Here is a 13,832-nt window from a genome sequence, read left to right as displayed (position 1 = left end):
GCAAGGGGAAAATAACTGTCAAAGCATTGAGGCGGTTGTCAGATTTGAGGTTCATTACAGATCCTGGCCTTTAAAAAAACAAGCCTGTCAAATATGGATACTCTACTGTATTGCATTCAAGACAACTGAAAATTACAACATGACATATTTTGTATTCATGCACTTCATGTGTATACTGTAAGAATGCGAGCAGAAGTAACGAAATAAAAATACATAAATTAACAATGTATTGTTTCTATAGCTACAGTAGTTCGGATTGCTTCAAAAGTTAAAGGGAAAAAGTGTCACTTGATGTGAGGTGCTATTATTTATGCACATGACTTGAAGATATGCAGAAGATTTGGAGATGGAGAGTTAGCCTTTCTACAGAGCCCCATTGTAATGTTCCACGGTGCAGAAGGTTAGCCGAGTATCATGGCGGGTGCCTGGAGTCTGCCTCAGGCCAGTGGTGAGTGTGTGTGTGTTTGTGACGTCAGACAGAGCCAGCGACAGGGAGCTTTATGTAAAAAAACAACAAGCAAAAAACTAATGAGGACATCTGCTGTAGCAGCAGCCTTCACACAAACAATATAGAGAAAATGTTGTGTGTGTGTGTCCTTGTATGCGTGCATCCGTGTCTGTATGTGCGTGCTTGCTTGCGTCCATGTGTGTTTCTAAGCAGCCTATTTGCTGGAGGATGTGTAGGTTATTAGAGAAAGTAATGTTGTAGCCAGGAGAAAGCCACTCTAGTGTGAATTCCATACAGTTTAGAAATGGGATTATCATCACAGTTTATTGATATTAGCAGTCAACGCTGGTGCATTGAGGGACTTGCATAAGATGTTTAGCAAATAGGCTGCTTAGTCCACATGCACTGGATACAAAGCCTAGCTAGATGCTGAGGAATTGTGTTCAATCAATCTGTCACAAATTACACAGCAATTTTAATTGCATATCCAAGCAGATAAAATGGCATTGGGGTGAATTTGTCTGTTAGGCATGAGTGTCTTGAGGGCTTTTTGTAACTATATTGCCAATTTGAAGGCTATAAAGTATGTGGATAGGGCTGCGTTAGATGTGAGAAAAGGCTAACTTTAACTCAAGTTGATGTTCACTGACATCAGAATGAAGCAGTGGGTATCAGTGTAAAGTAGGGGCAGGACAAATTCACTGGATAAAATTGTGGGTATTTAATTTGACTATAAAATGCTTGTGTTATCAACAGCAGGTAAAGTTATTCGTAAAATGATACCACCAAAAATATGTCTTGACTCCTGACAATAACAAAAGCGATATATTATAATGTGTTACGATTGGGTTGCTCTTTGGCCCCACACAGAAAATTAAACATCAGAGAGCGCTGGGCGGATTCCAATGAAAGACAGAGGGAAAGTTCATCTTAAAGTCAGTTAAATGAACTGGGGATGAGTCTCCAACAGTACTTTTGGTTACATCATCCTGTACAGATCATGTGTGCAGTCCCAAAAGAATACCTTCAAACTTTTATATGAGGACTGTCCCTTTAAAAGCATATACCTTTCCAAATGAATAAACTTAAGATGGTAGGAGAATAGGCTCAGAAAATGAATAACAGATTTCTTTTAGAGTAAATATACATGAGAGTGAGAGTACACAATACAATTGACCTACCTAAAGCCAAACTTGTCCATAGCGATGGCAAAGTGTCGTGGCTGGTCGTAACAGTGGTAGAGGTTACGGTCGTCCATAGGGATGAGGTCCACGTCGCTGAAGATGAAGCAGTCATACTCGGCATCCTTCAGGGCCTCAGTGTAGCCCACGTTCAGGAGCTTGGCTCTGTTGAAGGTTTCCTCACCAAGCTGCAAGATAACATCGGGGAAAAAACTGGTCAGAAACTGATGGACACTGAGATTTAAGTGAATTCAGTTATATTTTTGCCATAGTTCATAATGGGTTCTGAAGGATGGATTTGCAAGCCTCAATTGAACGTGTTGATTGATGTTCCTGTCAGACCATGTTGTGCAGAAGGACAGTTTAGACAAAGGTCCATGTTGTAAAGAACTCCACAGGGAGAATGGCCGTCATTAAATGTCTGACAACTAAAAAGAAACAATGTTATGTAAAGAAAAATTACACATCACAACATGCTTCGCTCATTTTGATTACAGATCCAATCAGAGTGTCGCAGGTCAAGTACCGTACCAGTTTAGACATTTGAACTCATAATCTAGTTCAACACATAATCCCTTGTAATCCTGTAATACCTGAGATGCAACCAAATAATCCTCAAGTAAAATCTATTGTTACAAATCCACTGGCACTGGCATTCCAAACATGAACTCCATTTGAGGAGACATGGGGTTTTGTAAGCACATTAACTTGGTACAAACATATCACTGAGAACAGTTATCAGTAAAATGAGATCAACAAGGTCAACACCTTTGTTTTTATATAGTTTTTGGACAAGATTTCAACCTATATTGGCTTCATGCAAATCTGTTTTTAGATTTGATGTAGCTAAGAGCTGTACAATACATTAAAAACATATTGTACGTCATTACAAAGTAGGAAACAAAAATATTCTGTTCCAAAAAGTTTCTCCTCCCACTTCTTGCAGAGAAGATGATAGAGTGTCTCTCTTTTGCAGCCTCTGGTTCCAATCAATACTTATGTTCATTTTGATATTTTCAGTGGCACAAAAAATTGAACATTAGAGACTTGCGGCTTTATCCGACAGACAAAGACAGATAAGGTAATATATCTTTAAAATGCCATATTGCCTTTTTTTCTTCAGTTGGTGAGCTCATTAAACATTATTGGAGTCATTTTTATTGCTTCAATAAGACACGTTCCCCCTGAACCATCAGGCATCGCTGCAAATGGAGCTGTATATATTGTGTAATCACAAGGCTGCGAGGAACATTCACATCCATAATAGGGACGATAGGACTGCACACCCACCACTCTGCCACCACAGAAGAAGAGGACTGGTGTTAGGATGATGGGGTCAGGAGACATGGGTTTCAAACAGATGGTTAGAGAATCTGAATGGGACCTGCTAATTATCAATCTCATCACTCAGATCAACAACAGAAAGTTCCTGGGTATTTTTCTGGGTTATTCTGAAATATTAATTGTCCAATATTTCATGCATTTCAGCTTCAGATGCAGCTTCAGTCTGGAAAAGGTTTTCATGTTAATTCTTGTGCTTAAACTTCACCAGCAGACATGGATCTGTCTGTGTTGTCAATCTACAAAAAGTAACATTCCTAGGATGAAAAGAGACTGGCAGTAGCCTTAAGGTGAGGGGATTCTTTAACCATTGTCAGAACAAGGAGGAGGAGCTAGAAAATAATGTATTTTCTGTATAATTCCAAAATTCTAACTATAGTACACCTAAAATGACTGATGTTGGGGCGTATGGTACCGTCCAATCCACCATTACTTTCAGCCCATAACTGATACACAACGCATCCGTAAAAACTCCACAACTTCCAAGAACAGGAGACAGAGAGATAACTTTCCCTTCCATCTTACAGTATTGTCCTGTCCTGCCTCTCTCTGGCAGCTCAGTGGTGTTCTCTCTATACATTCCCTGTGAGAGGCAATCAACCTCACTATCTTTACCTGATAATCACCAGGATAACTCATCAGGGCTCTCCCTCTGTATCGCCACTGTGTTGCCACGCTGTCTCCAACTCTCCCAGCTGGCTGACCGACCACAGTCACAGTCAGACGTACCTGGACAGTTGCTACGGAGACAGATTAGGTCCAACCCTCAGACCCAGCGATGCCTGGCTCATTCTTGAGTGATTGCATTCAGCGTTGTCGGACGGACTGCCGCTGTGCGCTGAGTTTATCAGTCCCTAGCAGACTGACCCTATCACCCATTGCTGCTATCAATGCAGGATGAGGGAGGTCACCAGTGAGAGCTAAACTAGATTGAGGGCCGTCGTTGATCGCGCATGCGGGCGCGCGCGTGCGTGCGTGTGTGTGTGTGTAAGAGAAAAAGTGGCGTGATAAGGTAAAGCATGACACTATCAGATAAAACTCAAATATGCACTCTGTTTTAAGATGATACACTGTTCAAGATCTAACAACCTGCTGATGTTGTTTTTGTAAACTACAGTATCTTTGATTTGGGGGCGTGATCTCCTCTTCACATCAACATCTAGAATTCTAGCACGCTCATCAAAGCCCCATTAGCGGTTGCTTTCATAATAACCATATTCCACCATAGCATTGGCTTTGGTGGAAAAAGGCTCTTACAAGGGAGAGGTGCTGGCTGGCAAAGGGCCAGGCTAACTCATTTCCAGTAATGAATCAGGGCTATTGAAGCAAAGACGATTCCCGTCATAATAAAGGCTACGCACTCCGGAGAATTCAATTGGAGGTTCTCTTTGTCTCATCAATAGCTTTACGTCGCACATCACACTGGAGGAACATGACAAAACAGGCCATAAAATACTGTGCGAGACATAAGACATGGACAAGCACGCAATTATCGCATGAAGCCACTGAGGCATACAGTACATGTACACATCGATCCAACAGTATGCTCCACTCTGATGCTGTACTGCTGCATAAGCTGCATAGCTGGTCGAATATAAAGCAGAGAGATTGCAAGTAGCACGGCCATTCCAACATGAAAGTCAATATCAAATGGCTTGACATACTGGGCCTATCTATCTTAAGATGAATGCATTAACTGCAAGTCGCTCTGGATAAGAGCATCTGCTAAATTACTAAAACGCAAAATGTAATTCAAACCTCCCTTGAGGATTAAAGAGTTCATGGTACAAAACATAAAACATAACGCATGCATTAAAGAAACTATGGCTAGGTACTGTGCAGCAGGACTGTACACTGATAAGCAAGCAGACTGTAGCATTTTGAATGTTGTGACATGACAGCATAGGTCACAGTAGCTTTATGGGAGGTTTGGTGGCATGTGTCACTCAGTGCAGATCAGCACACATCATCAGTCATCCAGGCAGCGACAGCCAACCAGGACTGTCCTTCACTCACTGTGTTGTTCTCAAATGGCTTCTGCCAACATGTCCCTGAATTAGACTGAGACAAGCAGCACTCAGGCCATGGGGAGCAGGTGGTAACTGCCACGTCACGAAGGCAGGAGTCACAGGAGTCAGACGTGCCAAATGATCACAGAGGTGGAAAGAGAGGATCTACTGGACCAATCTCAACAGTTTGACAAGCTGAGCCAAGACATTCTACCTTGTTGCATTATTAGGAGGATGTTCCATGTTAACTGGGCCAGGCCCAGGGCCAGGTGCCTGTGGATGACTCTCTGGGTGGGTGAGTCACACATAGTGTTGATGGCTTCAAATCACTTTGTATTAGGAGCAATTGGGCACAAGCTGCCTCACAATAATACTGACGGAGGCTCCTCAAATCCCCCTGTCACTGTGAGTTATACCCCCGTTCGTTGGTGTTATTGCTGCTAAGAGAAGAAAAAAAAGTTTGGGGCTTCTGAAGTGTAAGCATGCACGACAAGCCCTGCTAATTTGATTGCGATGTTCTCGTATCTGTCCGGATGCATCAAGCATACATGGCATGAAAAGACAGCTTATCCTGCCATTTACTTTTAAGGCAACTCTCCACATGCAACTAACTAGATCTCATGCGAGCATGCCACAAAACATTTGGAAATATCATTACCAACATCCCACAAAGAAGGACCTTTCTGCTGTAGTATTGGTATACAAGAGATATTGAATGAAACAAACGACTAGCCTACATGTGGTTCACATCAGCAAATAATTAATTTCTTGGTTTTACTGTAGGTTTGTGTGAAAGCGCCTTTAATGACCTCGGATAGTCAACTGAACATGAAAAGGCTTCACCCCAATCAGAGAAACCAGTTAACATCTCTTTGATAGCTGATTAAAGAATAGATATCATAACTGTAATCTCATATCCCTTTCCATTACCAACTGCAACATGATACACTAAGTATTATGAACGAGCATATTCTACTCTTAGGGAAGAGAGAGCGAGAGAGAGACAGAGACAGACAGAGAGAGAGACGGAGAGAGAGAGACAGAGCGAGAGAGAGAGAGAATATCCTAAATAAGCTTTGGCAATATGTACATTGTTACGTCATGCCAATAAAGCGAATTGAATTGAATTGAATTGAGAGAGAGAGAGAAACGGAGAGAGAGAGAGAGAGAGAGAGAGAGAGACGGAGACGCAGAGAGGAGAGAGAGAGAGAGAGGAGAGAGAGAGAGAGAGAGAGAGAGAGAGAGAGAGAGAGAGACAGAAAGAGACGGAAAGAGAGAGACGGAGAGAGAGAGAGACAGAGGGAGACAGGGGAGAAAGAGAGACAGAGGGAGACAGAGGGAGAGAGAGAGACAGAAGGAGACAGGAGAGAGAGAGAGACAGAGAGGGAAATTCTGTTTTGCATGGCCTCGTTGATCAACAGACACCATTATAGGATAGAGTATCTCATAGAAAAAGCTGGGGGAAAAAATGATCCAACAGGGAAAAGCGACACAGGACAAGATACTCTTGAGAAGTACACAAGATGAGAGTTGTCAGGCGTCTATTCCATTGGACATGTGATATGAATATCAATCCAAACTAATTAAACCTGTTAGTTATACATGGCCTGGTTTGAAATTGTAACAGACATTAGCAAAATGGAGCAGTCTCCAACTCATCGGCTGTAGTGTGATTAATACACCATGGCTTCCACTTGGGCGGTCTCCCAAATGGCACCCTATTCCCTACAAAGTGCACTACTTTTGACCAGGGTCTATAAGGATCTGGTCAAAAGTAGTGCACTATATAGGGAATAGGATGCCATTTGGGACACAGGCTTGGTTATTAACTGGTGAAGTGAGATACTGATAAGGCTTTTACTGGGCCGAGGGAACATAAATCACCTATTTTTAAATAAACGTGGTTGATGTTACATAAAGAGATAGTGCCTGTATGATCTATTAGGAATTTTAAAGCTGTTGTTTATTCATGACCATACATACAGGGTCAATACATTTTGAGACAGCGGCAAGGGCGTCATGCACCCATGATTTTAGAGGGGGCACAAAGTACGTGAGAATGGATGGGGTTGGAGAATTTAGCATTTTTCGAACAGCTGAAACAGATTTTTCCTGCAATCTAGATCCATAATCATAATACCTAATTGTATATAAAAAATATATGTATTTTTTTCTGCATAGGTTATCGAAGCATACCTCTTTACCTGTTCAAATGCCATTTTAATGAGGATGTCATTCTGACTGTTGTGAATCACACATTTCAATATAATGCACTAACATGCCTAGGATGCTAGACCAACCAAACCGGATTCTAGGTACACCAAACATGATGCTAGGCTAACCAAACAGGATGCTAGGCCAACCAAACAGGATGCTAGGCAAACCAAACAGGATGCTAGGCCAACCAAACAGGATGCTAGGCTAACCAAACAGGATGCTAGGCCAACCAAACAGGATGCTAGGCAAACCAAACAGGATGCTAGGCTAACCAAACAGGATGCTAGGCCAACCAAACAGGATGCTAGGGCTAACCAAACAGGATGCTAGGCCAACCAAACAGGAAGGATGCTAGGCAAACCAAAACAGGATGCTAGGCCAACCACACAGGATGCTAGGCCAAACCACAAGGATGCTAGGCTAACCACACAGGGATGCTAGGCTAACCACACATTATTTGTTTCTTTCTTCCAGGATGGAAGGTGGAGAGAGTTGATGGACTCCTCTCTCTGTGGTGGATGGATGGCTTGCTGTTAAACGGACTGGATGGTTCACTTTCAACCATGTCCCCTGAGCCGGAAACAACTACTATGTTTTACGTTTAGCATGGAGACTTGATCTATCTATCTGATGACATGTAAGTATCTCTCCACTGTCTCTGTTTGACAAAGATGCCGGCAAAGGGATTTCCCCCTATCTTTTCCATTTCCCTTTTAGAGCATATTTTAACTGTAACATAGCTCCTCATGATACATGCATAACTCTGGATCAACTACAGTACTGTTGGCACTTTCAATTGTATTCTGTATCCCAAATGGCACCCTATTCCCTAAATAATGCACTAACTTTTGATCAGGCTTTGGTAGCGCACTATGTAGGGAATATGCTGACATTTCTGACACAGCCCTACTGCTAGTACTGTAGTATTCCATTTGTTAATTAAAAGACTGTCCACAAGAGCTTCTATAAGAACTGCCTATTCATTCCCCTTCACACTGATAGGAGAAATTGAATAGGATGCTACTCTTTTTATATGAACCTGTTAACTGGATAAAAAAAAAGATGTTGTTTATCCCCCACATTGACCACATTCATTCCCCCCAAAAAGATACAAATATATATGTTTTCATCACATAGGTGGAGTAAAATGTTGTTGTTTTACAGGGTCAAGCCTCCTTGCTCAAGGGCACATCGACAGATTGAATAACTGTAGACACTAATAATACAGATAACTGTTAGCACTCATTCACTTCAGTAAACCGGGAGACTTGACCTTACAAATGAAAGGTGGTTGGAAGATTTGTAACTATCCTCCTAGTACCTAGGGTTGCAAAGGATCAGAAACGTTCCGATACATTTCTGAAAATGTTAATGGAAGTTAAACCCTGGAATTGTGGGATATGCTTAAAATTCATCAAAAAAGTTAGCTTACAACATTCAACTTTCTCTTGTGGGATACACATAAAGCAATTCTAGGTCGTTGTGGCATTATTTGGTTAAACTATCCCCAATTCAATGGAATTGCAACCCTCTGCATGCACAGTGCATTATTCCATCACATGTACAGCTGATTCTCAAGATCTTGCAAACTAATGAGATGCTATTTAACCCACACTACTACTCTGTCTGAGCCAAGGACTACATGCTTTCTGGTAAGTTTTGATTACAATACTGGGTAGGGTGAATATATTTTATATGACATACATCATTTTTTTGTTAACTAGTAAATAGTAGCCTACAGCAAAGTGTGTTTAAATCATTTCTAACTTGTTAACAATTTCTGCAAGTTAGTTTTTGCTACCATGTGGGTTTAGCTTGCTTGAGCCTGCTAACTGAGGAGTGTTAATTCACCTGTTTCCATACATGTTTCATTTTAAAACATTTATCTTACAAAAGAGTTGTTTAATCTAACTGTTTAACTGGATCTGTACATGGAATTGTATTTGTTGTTTTTTTACAACAAAAAAATCTAATCTTTACAGGAAAATGCCACGGGCACTATCTGATGTGTGGAGACATTTCACTGCAGCTAATGTAGAAGGAAAAGCTGTATACATTTGCAAATACTGTGCAAAATCATATGTGAAGAATGCAAGTAAGATGCAGAATAATCTGGCCATGTGCATAAAGTTCCCTCAGTGCTCACAACAAGCAACCTCTGACAAAAGTCACTCTATTTCTATTCGAGGTGAAAATGATGAATCAAGACACCTTATCGATAGCAACAGCTCATGGTCCTCCTGGAATCAGACGATTTTTTGACTCAATGGAGGAACATAGTCAGAGAAATGCTGGTGAATGTCTTGCTCAAGCTGTGTATGGAACTGGTTCACCTCTGATGCTCACAGGCAATGTGTATTGGAAGAGATTTCTGAATGTTATTCGCCCAGCATACACCCCTCCAACCAGACATGCTTTATCTACTCATTTGCTAGATGCAAAGTTCAACAAATTTAAAGTGAAGGTCAAGCAAATCATAGAGAAATCAGAATGTATTGCAATCATCTCTGTTGGGTGGTTGAATGTTCGTGGGCAAGGAATAATTAACTACATCATCTCCACCCCTCAACCAGTATTCTACAAGAGCACAGACACAAGGGACAACAGACACACCGGTCTCTACATTGCAGATGAGCTGAAGGTAGTCATCAATGACCTTGGACCACAGAAGGTATTTGCACTGGTGACAGACAACACTGCGAACATGAAGGCTGCTTGGTCTAAAGTGGAGGAGTCCTACCCTCACATCACACCCATTGGCTGTGCTGCTCATGCATTGAATCTGCTCCTCAAGGACATCATGGCACTGAAAACAATGGATACACTCTACAAGAGAGCCAAGGAAATGGTTAGGTATGTGAAGGCTCATCAAGTTATAGCAGCAATCTACCTCACCAAGCAAAGTGAGAAGAATAAGAGCACCACATTGAAGCTGCCCAGCAACACCCGTTGGGGTGATGTTGTCATCATGTTTGACAGTCTCCTGGAGGGGAAGGAGTCTCTCCAAGAAATGGCCATGTCACAGTCTGCTGATATGGACAGCCCCATCAAGGGGATCCCCCTGGATGATGCATTTTGGGAGAGAGTGGTAAACAGCCTGAAACTCCTGAAACCTATAGCAATAGCCATTGCAAGGACTGATGTTCACTCTGCTTGCAGATGTAAGAGAAGAAATCCGTAATGCCCTGCCCACTTCACTGTTGCTCCATGCAGAGGAAACTGCAGTTCTGAAATACATTTAAAAAAGCGTGAAAACTTCTGCCTGAAGCCCATAAATGCCGCAGTGTACATGTTGGATCCCAAGTACTGTCTGCTTGCAAGAGCATCCTGTCTGGTGCAGAGATCAACAAGGCCTATGGTGTCATCACTACCATGTCTCGCGACCTTGGCCTGGATGAGGGCAAGGTTCTTGGCAGTCTGGCGAAGTACACTTCCAAGCAAGGGCTTTGGGATGGAGATGCAATATGGCAGTCGTGCCAACATATCTCTTCAGCCACCTGGTGGAAGGGACTTTGTGGATCTGAGGCTCTTTCCCCTGTTGCCTCCATCATCCTCCAAATCCCACCAACATCATCTGCCTCAACTGGTCCTTGTTTGGGAGCACACACACCAAAGCACGCAACAGGCTGACCAATACATGGCTTGTAAAATTGGTGGGCACCCGGGCAAATTTGAGGCTTTTTGAGCCTGACAATGAGCCATCCTCAACAAGGTTGGAAAGTGACAGTGAAGATGAGGCCTCAAAGTCTGATGTTCAAGAGGTGGACATTGAGGAGGTCCAGGGAGAAAACATGGAAGCCTGAGAGGAAGACAACCAAAGCTTTAGTTTCTAAATTATCATTTTACAAATGTATGTTGAAAACGTTTTTGGGAGACGCGATGGATCATTGGGGATCATTCAATATTCCCTTTCTTTTGTTGTTCAGTGAAATCATCCCATGTGAAGCGTCAACTCATTTAATTAAAGTTCAATTCGTAACTAAATAGTTATTTTTTTATTTCTATTGGAAGGATTTAATCATTTGCAATTATGTCTACTTATGATAAGGTAAAATGTTTATGTTTCTGTCTCCATATGATATGGCAAATATATCCAATGCAAAAAAACATCTACATTTAATTGGTATTATTATTCATTTGCATATATTTCCGTTAATTCCCATATATTCCCATTAATTCCCACGGAAAGTTTCCACCTCTGAATATTCCCCAAAATGTGCAACCCTACTAGTACCTTCAGGCCTATGCACAGATACATAATTAGAAATGCAGCTACATGTCTGTGAAAATCCTCACTTTAGTCAAGATGAGAGCGTCTACACCTGGCGAGCATCAGTCTTTGCCGGAGCACATGTAGTAGTACTATCAGAATGATACGAATGTAAATGAATACTGTACTTGCTCCCGATGGTGAGCATTGGAACATGATCAAGAGCCTTCAGAATGCTCTCTTTCATTATTCCAAGAGCATCTGTCTCATCATGTCTCGTGTTGCTTTACACCATGTGTTGAGAATCATTGAAATAGACAATCATCATTCTATTAACGACTAGAGAGAACATTGTAAGAAATCATGTTCCTCATGATGTGTTCCAAGCCCAAATCATCTCAATGTAGTCAAATGGTGAGCGGGTAAATATATCCTACCTGGAGAAATCCAAACACATTCTGTCAACTATATCATAATTGCTGTATGTTATTACTGTAAATCCAATATCGTACTGTTTATTGAATGTTTGAGCCTGGGTATTTTTATATATTTTTTTATGGATTTACTCAGACCGGCAAAATGTGTTTTGGTAAGGGTACAGCGTGGTGTATATAAAACAGAAACATTCTGTACTGAGTATTCTGGCTTCATACCGCACCCGTCATAAAATATTGGACATGTGAACATGAAGCTATTGATGCATTTGCTGGGTGGTTGAAGGGGGATCCTTGCATGGCAGGATTTGATTCCATTTCATTTCTTTGTAAATTGATTCCACCTGAACTGTGTCAATTCTCAGTGCCCTGGACAACAATGTGATTGGATGGGGGTAGCCTAAATCCTTCTATACATTTATCTCAGGTCAGTCTATAATTAAAGCATGACAGAAGCTGACCAATTTACCACTGCTTTAAAGGTCAGCAATATGGAGAACAAACAATGGCTACGTCCCACATGGCATCCTAGTGCCTTTAAAGTGCACTACGTTTGACGAATCGAATGCGAACGTGCACTTAAAGCTTCTTGTCTACGTCAACTTTGTAGTCCACTATAAATGGAATAGGATGCCATTTGGGACACAGGTCTCCAGCTGTGGCCCCTGCTGCCTATAGCAACTCTCAGTATGGACAGTTTAGATAGGTTAACCCCCAGTTCCATAGCCTCAGGAGCCCAGAACAGTCTGCTGCCTGTGTGTCCACCTCGACAACCTCAGTGTCAGAATGGTAATAACGCAACGCATTCTGTCCACCTACAGTAGACAAACTCACCGTCAGAACGGAGAGGCAACGGCCCTGCAGCAAAACATACTGCAGTATGGACACTTTACTACAAGCAATGGAAGGAGATGCCATCCATGGTTGGTGTTAACCCTTGTCATATTACTGTTGTTATCACTTTGTTGGCATCAACCATGTATGCTGCGTTTGCAGAATTTTCCTACTGATTTGTGTTTGACCAATCAAATATTTAAATACTAAATCCACTCTCTTCAGTTTAGCAGACCCCAGACATTTTTAGATGGTTCATTATTAATATCTTGCACATGAAAAAGATGAATAAACTGCATCCAACATGTGCATTAGACATTATTAACAACATCAATAAATGTTCCAATAAACATGAGTGAATAAAGCTGTCTCACAATCTAAAATGTAATTTTGTAAATGTCAAAAGAAGCAACTTGATCATTCCCACATAATTGCTGTCAAACAATCACAAAAAAGGGGGCACATACACTGAGTGTACAAAACATTAAGAACAATTACCTATTCATGATTTGCCCCCCCTACACCTTCAGAACAGCCTCAATTTGTCAGAGCATGGACTCTACAAGGTGTCGAAAGCCTTCGAAAAGTGATGCTGGTCACTGTTGACTCCAATGCTTTCCACAGTTTTGTCAAGTTGGCTGGATGTCCTTTGGGTGGTGAACCATTCTTGATACACACAGGAAAATGTTGAGCAGAAAAAACCCAAGAGCGTGGCAGTTCTTGACACAAACCGGTGCGCCTGGCATCTACTACCATAACCCATTCAAAGGCACTTCAATATTTATACAATGTCTCAATAGTCTCAAGGCTTAAAAATCCTTCTTTAACCTGTCTCCTCCCCTTCATCTACACTGATTGAAGTGGATTTAACAAGTGACATCAATAAGGGATCATAGCCTTCACCTGGATTCACCTGGTCAGTCTATGTCATGGTGTTCTTCATGTTTTGTGCACTCAGTGTATAAAGAGAGAGGACATTAGGCAATTAAATAATTAGTCTTTAATTTCCTAAATGGACCTCATTCTGCTCCAGCCACCAGTAATAGGATTGTGTATTTAAACCCTTGTGTGTGTGTGTGTGTGTGTGTGTGTGTGTGTGTGTGTGTGTGTGTGTGTGTGTGTGTGTGTGTGTGTGTGTGTGTGTGTGTGTGTGTGTGT

The 13,832-nt window shown here is 41.6% G+C and overlaps 1 protein-coding gene across 2 annotated transcripts in view; it reads right to left on the bottom strand.

Moving 5' to 3' along the window:
• The window catches only part of LOC111956847 (beta-1,4-galactosyltransferase 2), a 156,529-nt gene that overhangs the window by 29,510 nt on the left and 113,187 nt on the right, over window positions 1–13,832 (bottom strand). The window contains exons 4-5 of one of the 2 annotated variants that reach the window (XM_023977510.2): window positions 1,630–1,817; window positions 12–496 (exon numbers count right to left, since the gene is read on the bottom strand). In XM_023977510.2, the coding sequence (XP_023833278.1) occupies window positions 364–496; window positions 1,630–1,817 (321 nt within the window). In that variant the 3' untranslated portion in view covers window positions 12–363. Of the gene's footprint in view, window positions 1–11; window positions 497–1,629; window positions 1,818–13,832 lie in introns of those variants that run through there. The other variant, XM_023977509.2, reaches the window with a different exon arrangement.

This window comes from Salvelinus sp. IW2-2015, linkage group LG32, assembly GCF_002910315.2.
Source record: "Salvelinus sp. IW2-2015 linkage group LG32, ASM291031v2, whole genome shotgun sequence".
Lineage (NCBI taxonomy): Eukaryota > Metazoa > Chordata > Actinopteri > Salmoniformes > Salmonidae > Salvelinus > Salvelinus sp. IW2-2015.
The sequence above is the reverse complement of the archived record's forward strand: the minus strand, read 5'-3'. Positions and strand labels throughout refer to the sequence as shown.